The sequence below is a fragment of the Euprymna scolopes genome, chromosome 20, assembly GCF_053919585.1.
Source record: "Euprymna scolopes isolate OS-2025 chromosome 20, ASM5391958v1, whole genome shotgun sequence".
NCBI classification, from domain to species: Eukaryota; Metazoa; Mollusca; class Cephalopoda; order Sepiida; family Sepiolidae; genus Euprymna; species Euprymna scolopes.
In genome coordinates this window covers 87,438,134-87,451,608 of record NC_136501.1, presented here as the reverse complement: position 1 = coordinate 87,451,608, position 13,475 = coordinate 87,438,134, and the positions used below count along the sequence as shown (strand labels likewise).

Below are 13,475 nucleotides of genomic sequence, written 5' to 3'. Positions count from 1 at the left end.
TAATCTGACAATTTCTGGTCTAAACATTTGAAATTTTACATAATAGGTATTCAGAGATAGGGTAAATTTTTAATTGGATTGGGTCGAAAATTTGAGCTACCAATATATAAATCTATGTATGTATGTTTGCATGTCTGCCTAAAACTTTCAACAGAATCGACAGATTTTCACAAGATCCGTATCGTTTTGAAGCTCGACATTTCAGACGACAAATACCGAAAAATTGGCTAAAAATATTAATTTATTCACCCTCAACTGGGCACTTTTCTACAGTTGGGTCGCTTTTTTCGCTGATATTTTCGAAAATCATCCCCTCTTTTCGATTGTCTAGCCTTAATTTAAATATAAGTCACTTCCGATTTGGCGGTGGTCGTAACAGCAAAGACGTCACGGTTTTTCCCGTTCTTTTCCTCCTTCAAACACCCGGACAACGCCGGGATGAAATGCTAGTATATATATAAAAGTGAACGTGTCTGTGTGTTTGTGTGTCTGTGTGTGTGTACTTTTTCTAACGCAATAGCTCTGTAAATTTTAAGTCTACAGACTCGAAATTTGATATACAGGGTACTGAGATTTAGGAAAATCTTTGTAATCCATTTTTGGCCAGAAATTTGGCTGTTAAGAAATTTGGCTGTTAAGAAATTTGGCTGTTAAGTTCAACGATTTGACCTTTGAAAACTCTACCAAACTCCTCCGCCAATTTTGGGTCTAAACACTTGAAATTTTAGATATAGGTTCCTTGGACATGGATCTAACTTAATAACTTGATTTGAGCCCAAAACAATAAATTTTAAAGGGTCATAATAGAGGTCAAAGTTTAAAAAATTAACCGCTTTTTCTTTTTGTTTTGCTCAACATACCCTTCCAAACACCCGGGCAACGCCGGGCTGAAATGCTAATATATCTATAAAAGTGAACGTGTCTGTGTGTGTGTCTGTGTAGATTTCCCTATGCAATAACTCTGTCAATTTAAAGTCTACGGACTCGAAATTTGATATACAGGGAACTGAGATATGGGAAAATCTTTGTAATCCGTTTTGAGAACTCTACTAAACTCCCCCGCAAGCTTTTTAGACGGTTTGGATCGAAAATTTGAGCTACCAATATATAAGTGTATGTATGTATGTATGTTTGCATGTCTGCCTAAAACTTTCGACAGAGGCGACGGATTTTCGCAAGATTAGTATCGTTTTGAAGCTTGATCCTTTGCTAAAAACACTAATTTCTTCACCATCAGCTGGGCACTTTTCTACAGCGAGGGTTCGCTTTTTTCGCCGATATTTTCGAAAGTTAACCCCCTCTTTTCGATTGTCTAGCCTTAATTTAAACCTACATCACTTCCGGTTTGACGGTGGTCGTAACAGCAAAGACATCACGTCCGTTTTTGAACATTCTGATAAAAATAAGATATCTCCAAGGTTAATGTTTCATCATTGTTGACCGCGCGTCTCTAATTATTTGCATACACTGTATTTTGCCTTTTAAAACCTTGGCCTCGTTTCTGACGAGCATTTTACGCTAGATAAGCTAGAGGCACGAAGCTCCAGTAATCGCCTGTATCCTATCACAAGAAAAGAAACATAAGCAAAAGGTAAGTATTTGTCTAGTATGTCAAACAGAATCCAATTCTATAATTAAACAGTCTATGCTTTCACGACCATTTTCTTTGCTTTGTGAATGTATACAGTTTTCTATTTTTATCGCATTTGCTTCTTCTTCTTATTTAATATCTGTAATTTACTATTATTATAATATTATTAATTATGTTATTAATATTATTATTTAATATCTGTAATTTACCCGCCGTTGCCCGGGAATCATTTTACTTTTATCTTTTTGTCGAACTCGGGGGTCTTTCTGTCGAACTCGGAAACCCTTTACCCCACGGGAGTAACATACTCTCGCTTTATCAGCCATGACAAGGTAGAAGTCATAAGTAATTCGCAATTGTATTTCGAGTATCACCCGCACTGAGGATTGAACCTTCAATCTACTTTACAACTGAATTTAACCAACTACTTTATTCACTATGCATATTTTTTTTTATTTTTAGAAAAACAAATACATAAATTTCAAATGAAAACATATTTTAATGCAACTCTTGATAGAAAATGATATTAAAAATTAGAAATTTAAATGTGAAAAAGAAATTAAATGTCTTAGGAGATTTAAATACTAGCTAGCTTTAAAAAAAGTTTTCGAGTACTTGTCTATAAAAAATAGACAAATGAAACACGGCAGGTCACAATAAATTAACAGGAAAACTTTTCTGAAAAAGTAAATATTCACGCAAAAACTTACGGAAGATTAGCGAATAAAATTTAAAGTAAAAATAAAAATCAATTTTATCGTATTTTTTCGATTCGACTTTGATAAGGGCGGAAATACCCGTAAAAAGGGGAGATAGATCAATTCGTCATTAAGCCAAGTTATAATTAATGACAACTCGGAAAAATCAGTATTTTTTTCTTTTCATTTATTTAAAACTCTTTTATTTAACCTGTACATTTTTATGAATAAGCACCGTTTGTTTGTTTTATTTCTTTTTCATGATGTTATCTCTTTGTAAATGCGATCATTATGTGCTTTTAACCTTGCCTATTATAAAACGACTTTCCTCCTTAAAATGCAAAAGGGAGGGGCTGAAGTAATTTAAGTTACCTAACTAATCTAAAAATTTTTAAGATCAGACAATTTTTTGATGTTTTGCCTGTTTTCTTTTCAGTTGCTAACATATTCCGGGTAGGTTACATAAACCGTCGGAAGGTGCCAAAAAGCTTAGCCAATGAACTTGCAGAAGTTAACAATTGACAAACGTTATTTTTTGTTTATTACATTAATAGGTGAAAGTATAGAATAATTAAAAAATAACTCCCTCTCCATGTTAAGAATAGCTTTCTAAATAATAAGGTTATTGTTTCAGCACGGTCCGTAAATTACACTTTTTATTCATAAAACGATGACTGTTTTCGATTATAATATTTTTTTTTCTTAATTTTTGACTGTTTTTTTTTTTTTTTTAGTGTTTTAAACATGGGCATCATTTGTGATAAGAAAATAAAGCTCAAAGATTTCACTCAGCACATTCCGGCAGTTGAAACCTGCCCGGAATATGCGCATTTCTTATTCTGAATAAGGACCTTATTTTTTATCAATTTTTTACTTACTTCCACTTTTTGTTTTTACCAGTCCATATTTTTTATGGAGACTATTCGACGACTCGAACGAACCCGTAATACCTACTGTTGTATTAGATCAGGGCGAGCTATGCCAACTTCCTCTGTAGGAAGAAGTTTACAGGGAATATCAAATTCACAAGTGGCTTCAACAAAATGTATAGGAAGATGACATACATAGTATTCCCAAATGGTCTCCCATCCGGCAATGGCCAGGCTCTATGTTGCTTCAATTTGATGATCTAACGAGAACCGATGTTTCAATGTAATCTTTCGACGAAATGCTAGAAAAACCCCACTAAATTCATTTTTAAAATAGTTTTATAGTTTGTTTAATTTTGGGAAGAGGAATATTAATTAGTTTTAACATTGACTTCCATTCAAACACTCAGTCCACGTCGAGACGCATTTAAGGTTTGATGCTCCAATCAACCGCCTTATCCTCTCGTAAGAAAAGAGGAAAGACTCGTCCAATTCAAATCTGTCCACATATTTATAAAAGTTTCATAGTCATTCAAATTTTATAAAAAACAAATAAATTATTAATAAAGAACAGAAATTCTTTATCGTTCCAAATGGTTTTCCTTGTCAAATATGAACAAAAATCATTTTAAGTCGAGAAACGCACTCAGACATATTTAAATTTAAAAATTGCCTCTATTTCTCGGACTAAAACTCGTCCATCAACCCGCATGTCGTGCGCTCAAGTCAGTTTATACGAAAGTGACTGGAAATTGGCGACTGTGATTCCAGAGTTTCCTGTGCTGCAAAGAAACCAAAAATGGGCATTGTGAGAATGCACGAAGAATTACGAAATCGCCATAATACAACTTGATGTCTTTGTTTGAAGTACAGAAACCGAATTAAAATCAATTCAGAACGTGCGCCACGTGAATAAAGTGCTGTAACGAATTGTTAACTGGCCGCCTAAACATTGGAGACATCTCGCGCAAGAACAGGACCAAGATGAACACTTAAATAAAAGAGAAGATTCTAATATAAAACGAGAGGAAAAGGAAAAGAAAAAAGAGGAAAGGGACAGAGAAATTAAAGAAGAAAAAAAAAGAGATCAATAATAAACGGACTAACATTATCCTCTGATCCTTTTGAGATTTTCAGAAGTGGATGTACTTGTGATTTTATTTTACTATCGTTGATTGCTTCATACAACTAAGTACATTATAGTTTCCTTTACCTAAACCCAAACCTCTAACTCTCCTTCCCTTCTGGACAGTCAAACTTTATAAAAATGTATGATATGTTTTTAGTCGATTTGTTCACCTTCTATGATACCATAATTGCATTTCTTTCGTTCAAACCTTCCCCGGCTATTACGGTAACATATATTGAGCGAGTTTCTAACAGTATTTTTTAAGTTTTTTAGTTTTAACTCATTTTCCCAAACTAACCGTGTTCACTAGAGAGTGTTCCGCCATTTGCAATTTTCGAATATATCGGTAAACACTGTATGTTTTTCGAGCTGAATAAACATGTTACATTAAATAAAAACGCTAAAAACATATCCAGTTAGGTAGAAAAGTAACTTATCTTGCTTTTAATAACATTTATTTGTTATATATTTGTTTTTTGACAACTTTTTCGAATCTATGTGTATAGTACTTACAAACCCGGTTAATCATACTAAGGAGATCTTATTTGGGCCGCGAATGCTATTTCCTTTGAATATTTGGTCGTGTTTACTTGTAAAGAAAAGTATCCTCAAGACAGTCTGATCTGACAAACTCATGTACAGAGAAACTCGAGGATAGTGTCCAGTAGGCGTTCAACCTCCCTAGTTGGCTTTCAATTTCTTTCCAGTAGGCATTATGGACAATTATATTGGCAGGGTAGGATGGGGCGAAATATATCAGGAAATGCGAAATATATCACAAAATGCTACTTTCTGGAAGGATATTAGGCGGTACTATTAACATAACAGGCCAAGCAAATATCAGCTGAGGGAGTATATAAATATGTGTAATGTTTTCGGGATGAGAACTTTTCAGGCGACTTTTGTTAAAACAAATGAACGTATGTCTAAAAAAGAAAAAATCAATAATAAAGCAGAAAAAAAATCAATAATAAAGCAGACATTAGTTTTTAAAAAGTCATAACATAGAGATGTAAAGGCTTGCGTCGATGTAGTCGTAAATGATGCGGAAATCGTCTAGTTGTCATTTTTATTAATTTTACGCGCGAGAGGTGAGACTGGTCCAAATCCTATGCCCATCGTTTTTTTTCTCTGAACGACCGAACGAGGAGACTGTAGTCATTTATTTAGCCATTGCACATGTCTAACGGTTAACCAGTAACAAGAGAAGATCATCTGTTTCCACGTCTTTGAAGGAAATAAAAAATTACTACCTATTTGATAACGAGGAATTGAACAGCCTGTTTCAGATAATGTAAGCAATTTGAGGTACTTGTGAAAAATAGTCGTATATGAATTTAAAGGAAATTTTAGACTTGAACCGGTAAATTACGAAGTTTGCCGAGAGATACAGAAATAAACTTGGAAGACAAGAGAGTCCCCTGTCCTATATTTAGGTTCTTTCCCACCACACACAAAGCACTGAAATCCTACCGATAACAATAACCTTAACCAAACCCTAAATCCAGGTGGCAACAGGCCACTTTCAATAATAAAAACAAAACAAATAAACATAAAAAATTATTGGTACTCCATTTATTTCCTTTCCTCACCAGAAAAAAAAGTAATGGACCTCTAACCATAACCCTAAGTGTAGGTAGAAACATCCTTCCCCACAAAAACATGATCGAAAAAATAATAAATAGATATCTTAATTTTGCCAATTTTTGTGTATTAATGTATATATATATATATATATATATATATATATATATATATATATATATATATATATATATACATATATATATATATATATATATATATGCATATATATATATGTGCATATATATATATATATGCATATATATATATATATATGCATATATATATATATATATATATATATACATTTTATTTATTTATCTTTGTTCTCTTATTGCATTCTTACTAAAAATTGAAACTCCTTAACATCACTTATGTCTTATCACTTGTGTTTTAAACTTTTTTTTGTTAAATACGCCTGGTATTACCCTAAAGTAGCCTTTAAATAAGATGCCCCCAATCTAAAAAGATAAGCTGACCTCACAAGTTGCATTATTGAAACGTAATTATAAGTTTAATCTCGAAGGTTCTATCGCGAGGTACCAAAAGCAAAAAAAAAAAAAAAAAAAAAAAAAAAAAAAAATCCACGGATTAATATGGGAGGGGAGACTATCTTCAAATTCTATTCTAAACTGGGAATGGGCAAAGGACTTTACTAAGTAGATATAAATAAGTCCCTCTTACCATTTTATTTTAATGGAGAGTAGATAATGTAGTGGATGTGTTATCAGCAGCTCCAGTAATTCTCGCTTATCCTTTTTTGTCCCTCAGTCCTCATTTCTAATGAGTGATGTTTCTGACAAAAGGTGAAGAAAAAGCTGCTTCCCAGGTCGGTAGTACTTCGTGAACAGTAGTCTGAGATGTCGGAAATTTTCTGTCTCTATGTCTATCCTTGCGGCCATGTCACTAGTAAGGGTGCTCGAGGTAAACGTTTTCATCTGAGCTGACGTTAACCGCCTGATAGTCAGGGACCTGAACCTTGGAATAACCACTAAGGAGGCTGCCCTATCAGCAAGTGCAAAGTACTGAGACTGCTGTATTGCCATTTGGTGAATGGATTCTGGACCATGCAGTAGTTTCTGGTGGGGCCTCTCGATGTCATACTAGTGGGCAATTGTTACGGCTTTACCTTATCATGTGCTACAAAAAAAATTTCCTGTCTTTCCTCTCTTACTTTCCCTCTCTGTTCTGCTCTAACCAAGTATGCTGACCTGTTCCACAAACCCCCAAATCCTCAACATGAAATATCTCAAAAAAAGAAAACACGAATAAACCTAGAACCCCATCCTCCTATGTAGACCCCTATTACCATGTCTCCTTCTCTAACATGAGGGGTCTACGGTCTAACCTACCAGAGGTTGAAACCCAATTGCAGGAGACGAAACCTCACATATTCTTTCTAAGCAAAACTGGAATAGGGCCGACCACCTCTCTAGATGAGTTCATAATTAAAGGATACTCTAACTTAACATCTAAATGTGACCCCCAAGATCGCCACGGGCATGGAATATGTGCCTACATTAAAGATGGCTTCTCATGTGGCAGGGATATCGCCAGAAAAGACCCTAATCTACCTTATATGTGCTTCCGGATTGCACTTGCTTACACCACCGGCTTTATATTTGCCCTCTATCGCCCCCACAACAGCGGAGTCTTTAAGAGTATATCAGAAAAAATTGACCACATCCTATCTGCTCATCCCTCGGCTAACATTCACATTTGCGGTGACTTCAATGTCCATATTGTGAAATGGCTTACCCACTCAAATAAGACTGATGATGAGGGGAGGTTCTGTCATGATTTTGCCATTGCCTATGACCTCACTCAGATTGTTCGCGAGCCCATCCGAGTGCCCGATAGTACCGGTCAGTACGCAAGCCTTCTAGACCTTTTTCTATCCACTTCCCCTGAGCTATGCTCATGTTCCGTTCTATCTCCTCTGAGATCCTCCGATCACTGCGTCGTATCAGTTAAGATAAAAATGAAATATAATAAATCCACAGACGTACCTCTCCACCGTACTGTATACCAATACTCTATGGCGGACTGGGATAGCTTCCATACATTCATATCTGATTTACCTCTCCATTCCATGTTTAAAAAGGATATGTCCTCAATAGTATCTGATCTGACCGAATGGTTACTTGTAGGCATAGACCATCCAATTCATACCATCCAAAAAATTCCTACAAAAACCTAACAGCCAGCCATGGTTCTCCCCTGAATGTGCTGCTGCCATCGCACACAGAAATCACTTTTTCCATAGCTACCAACGTAATAGATGCACTGAAACTAAAGCTGCTTTCAGGACCACCAGCAACCACTGTAAAAGAGTAATAAAAAATGCAAGAGGACTATATGCGCAAACCGTTAAATCCAAAGTAGCTGAGTAGTTGCTTGGTTCCCACCAGTTCTGGCAAATAGTAAATAGGACCCTGAACAGAAACGTACGTTCTATCCCAACTATTATCAATGGACCAGAGGTCATCTCGACAGCATCCGACAAGGCCAAACTATTTACCAAAAACTTTGCGGCAATTCTACCCTGTGTGACGAAGGCCATCAACTCCCCATATTCCCTCCTATAACAGACAACACGCTATGTTCACGTGGACACGTAGCAATCTTCTGGGGGTTGAAGGTTCAATCCTTAATATAGACGATAATAACTCACAATAACATTAATTAATACTTCTTTCCAGTCATCACGGGATGAGAACAATCTATTTCCGTATTGATGTTGATTCAGAATAATAATAAAATTAACTTGGTCAAATCCAAGTTATCTTCCTTGAATTATACTTGTCAACGGAAACAAAAAAATGCCTAAATTGCGAATTTACATGTGCAGATGTACCGACTCGCTATCTTTGCACGGTTTTCACATCTCTGAAGCTGTTCCCGTCATACACACTTCACTGGTTGAAGACAGAGACTCACAGAATATCAAGAGAAATAAGTCCTAGTTATTTATACATCACCTAGAAATTTCTATCTCAAACGTGGTTCCCCTGCAAATTTATGTTCTCTATCGACCGTGTTGGTACTGTCAACGTTGGTCTTTCGTTTCGACATCTTTATTTATTATATTTGATCTGTTTTTTCATGATTAAATGCATGTATGTATATTCTCCCCCACCATCTCTCTTTATATATATATATATATATATATATATATATATATATATATATATATATATATATGATTTATAAAATTCACTGCAGTTGGGAAAGCAGAATCCCGGAAGGGAGTTCCAAAGACCCGCAGTTCTGGGGAAGAAACTATTGGAGTAAAAGGCTTTCTTGCACCTAGGGATCTCCACTGTAAAGGGATGAGACTTAGTAGCTTGTCGGGTTTGTCGGGGGTAGTTACGTCGGGGAGGTACAAGTGTTTGCAGTTCGTCAGAGCATTCACCATTAAAGTATTTGTAGAACAGGCAGAGGGATGCAACATCTCGTCGATGGGACAGAGGTTGAAGCCTAGATGACAGTTCAGGACCTATCAGGTTGGCGATTCTTTTTTGAACCCTGTCCAGGAGCGAGAGACAAGCAGCAGATGCACCAGCCCAGATGTGACAACAGTACTCCATACATGGGCGAATGGTTGCCTTATAGAGGTACAGGATACTTTCAGGCGTAAGTAGTTTTCTAGCACGGTAGAGAGTGCCTACCTTCCTTGCAGCAGCCTTGGCAATGCTCTCAATGTATCTATTCCAGTTCATATTCCCTGTAAACGTTAGGCCGAGGAGTTTAAAAGAAGTACTTTCAGGCAATGTGCTCTTGGCCATTGCTATTGGTGGTAGAGAAGGTTTCTTGTAGTTATTGAAGGAAACAAGCTTAGTCTTAGCAGCATTGAATGAGACCAACCATTTTTGTCCCCATTCCACTACGGATTGGAGGTCATCCTTTAGTGTTTCTGCCATTTTCTTGGATATGTGTTCATTTGTTTTCCCCTCATATCTGTTATAGAGAGTGGTGTCATCGGCAAATATACCCATCTCCGAAACAATATTATCAGGGAGGTCGTTTATGAATATCAGGAACAATAGAGGTCCAAGGGTAGACCCCTGAGGCACTCCCGCATTTATGTCATATTGTTTGGATGTACGTTCGTCGAGGACAACTTTGATTTTTCTATTACTTAAGAAGGATTTAATTACGTTATGAATTCTTCCAGTGATTCCATATGATCTAATTTTCCTTAGAAGACCATCGTGCCATACCCTGTCAAAAACCTTAGATATATCAAGGGCCACCGCTCTACCCTCCCCTGTTTTATCCAATGAACGGTATATACGTTCAGAAACTACAGTTAAGATATCTGCTGTTGAACGGGCTTGCCTGAATCCATATTGTTTGTCAGTCAGGAGTTTAGCAGCTGTTAGGTGCTGGACTAAGACTTGATTAACTAAGGACTCAAATATTTTGGCGAAAAGCGGAGGAGGCTAATGGGGCGATAATTTAGTGGGTCAGTTCTTTCACCAGAATTCTTGAAGACTGGTACCACAGAGGCGGTTTTCCAGCAGTCGGGAAAACAAGATTCGTTAAGGCATTTATTGTAAAGTTTGGACAGAACTGGAGCAACCTCGGCAGAGCATTTTTTTAATAGCACAGCCGGGATGAGATCTGGTCCACATGCTTTTGAGGTGTCTAGGTTTTTTATAATAGCATGTACCTGAGAAGGGGTTATTTTCAAATCGTCAAGTGTGGCGTCTGTTCGCAGAGGAAAATCAGGGAGTGAGTGGTGTACCGAGTTCAGTGTGGAGTTGGAGGCAAACCGACTGGCAAGCAGATTTGCCTTGTCAGTTGCCGTGCAAGCAACCTCATGATTGTTTGTTAGTGGGGGAATAATTGACTGTCCATTATTAACTACGCTGTTGTAGATTTTCCAAAAATCCCGGGTTCCTAATTTCTGTGCTTCGATGCGCTTTCTGGTGGTTTCAGAGTAATCTGACTTAGCTGTGTCTATCACTCTCTTACAATTATTTCTAGCTTCTATAAACTTCTGTTTATTTGAGCTGGACTTATGTCGGTTGAATCTGCGGAACGCATGCTGCCTTTGACAAATGGCAGCTGCACAAGCAGAAGTAAACCATTGGGGGGAGTGGGGCTTGCTATAGTATTTCCGTGCGGGAACATGTGCTTCAATAGCAGTTTTGAACCATTCAGTTGTCTCATTTGCACACTCTTCCGCTGGAAGAGTAAAGATATTTTGCCATGGGGCATCTCTGATGAGCTCCCTGATGGCTTCCCAATCAGCCTTTTTGTAATACCTCGTTGTTTTGAGTAGTGGGTCTTCAGCTTTAGGGCAAGAATTTAGGCTGATTTCTACCATTATCACAGCGTGATCAGCATTCCCGAGTGGGCTGTGGGCATTTGTTGTACAGTCATTGGGAACCGTTGTCAGAAAGAGATCTAGAAGTGAGGCATGTTGATCGTGCTGGTCTGGGAAACGTGTCGGAAATGTAACCAATTGAGATAGGGAATGAGATACAGAGAAGCTATGTGTTGCGCTACCAGCTACGTCTGTGTGATTTGAGAATCCTAGCCAGTTACTGTGGTGGACATTGAAGTCACCAAATACATGTATTTGTGCGCTAGTATCGAGGGAGAGTGCTATATCTATGCTGTCTGAGACTTTGTTTATTAGGGTACAGTCTTGGTTTGAGGGAGAGCGGTAGAGAAAATACAAGTAGCTAATATTGTGTTGCATATTTAGTCTGAAGCACATAAAGGCCTGGCCCTCTGATTCTAGTTTTATTTCTCTAGTTAGGGGGAGGGTGTTTCGAATATAGACTCCAAGTCCATGCATATGTCTGTCCGAGTCCTTACGGTAGAGTGGGAGATAACCAGGCATGTTAAAGTGGTTAGAGGGAATGGAGGAGTGAAGGTTAGTTTCACTTAATGCTAAGATATCCGGGGTGTTTACAAGGAGAAATGACTCAACATCATCTAAGTTAGTTCTAAGCCCGCGGATATTAGTAAATGCAAGCCTCAAGGGAGGAGGCAGGTTGGTTTTCTTTGAGTTTGGTCAATATATATATATGTATATATAATTTATAAAACTCACTGTGTCTGTCTGTCTATATTTTCAAACTCTATCTTTTCCAAAACTAAAAGTTGCAGAGTGGCTTCAAATGATTGGATTTTTATGGACCGTTCTTTTATGGGTCTTTAACCGGTTAAAATAGTTTTTAATGGAGTCAAAAAGGCATCAAAACTGGAAAAAATTGTTATACATTTTGCACATTTATCATAGGTTATTTTTAACCACACACATTGGCATAGTGGTAACGTTATCAGTTTTGAAAGCTACGGTTTTGTTTTCAGTTTCGATTCTAGCTGATAGTATCCAAATATGTTTTTTTTTTACTTTTGAAATCACGACTACATAAGAATATATACGAAATCGTGACAAATTAAAATATATTTAAGCATATTTTACGATCGGGCAAAGCTGGGTGCCTCCTTTGTTAGTATATGTATATAATAATAATAATAATAATAATAATAATAATAATAATAATAATAATAATAATGCTGATGATGATAATAATGATGATGATAATAATAATAATAATGATAATAATAATGATAATAATGATAATAATAATAATAATAATGATGATGATAATAATAATGATAATAACAATAATAATGATGATGATAATAATAACATTAATAATAATAATAATAATAATAATAACATTAATAATAACATTAATAATAATAATAATAATAATAATAATAATAATAATAATAATAATAATAATAATAATAATAATGGAGTCAACGATCGCTAAATGTTTCATTGGATTCTTTTACATTCGTCACATTTTTTATTTTCTTTTAAATTTCTACGTATTATTTCTTTTAAAAAAAGTGATCGTTATACTTTGATCGTTTCAGTGTTCATTATGACTCAGATGATCAGCTGCCAATCAGAAACCGACAAGACGGTGCTCACTCACTACATGTCTTTGCCGCAAGATAAAGACACCGTGATGGTTGAATACATTTGGGTTGACATTGATGGCGATGGGTTGCGTTGCAAGTGTAAAATCTTCGATTTCGTTCCTGAAAAGGCTAGCGGTAAGTACGCAACCAGAGGCAACATCAAAGATTACCGATCTGCGGACGCTCCTTTTCTTCATGACGTCACTTATTGCTCTGGTATCATTACTATTGACAAAATAGACTCTTCTGGTATCATTACTATTGATATACAAATTAGATTCTTTCGATACGTACATAATACTTTGACTGTAAGTCACCCAGGGAGGGTCCTGGATATGACCTAAAACTATATCCGATGTTGAGGTCCCAGCTTGCGGGCCTTGGGGAGTGTGGAGCCACCCTTTAATTGCCATTGCTCCCAGGTCCACTCTGACTCGGAGTGGTAGTACCTGTTAGGGTCCCAACTATGGGTTAAATAGGATCCGACTTAAAAAACAAATATACTCCATTAAAAATCGTTCCTCAAAATAATTAGATTCGGCATTAAATAACCTGAAAAAGGTTGATATGCCGTAAAACAAAAACAACCAACCAACCAATCACCCAGGGAGTCGACTAGCAGACTTCAGTCGAAGATCCGTTCTGGA

The 13,475-nt window shown here is 36.5% G+C and overlaps 1 protein-coding gene across 2 annotated transcripts in view; it reads left to right on the top strand.

Moving 5' to 3' along the window:
- The first annotated feature begins 1,468 nt into the window (after positions 1-1,468).
- LOC145241532 (glutamine synthetase-like) overlaps positions 1,469-13,475 on the top strand; it is a 59,682-nt gene continuing 47,675 nt past the window's right edge. For both annotated transcript variants that reach the window (XM_080104577.1, XM_080104576.1), the window contains exons 1-2: positions 1,469-1,591; positions 12,781-12,963. In XM_080104577.1, the coding sequence (XP_079960703.1) occupies positions 12,789-12,963 (175 nt within the window). In that variant the 5' untranslated portion in view covers positions 1,469-1,591; positions 12,781-12,788. The remainder of the gene's footprint in view (positions 1,592-12,780; positions 12,964-13,475) is intronic.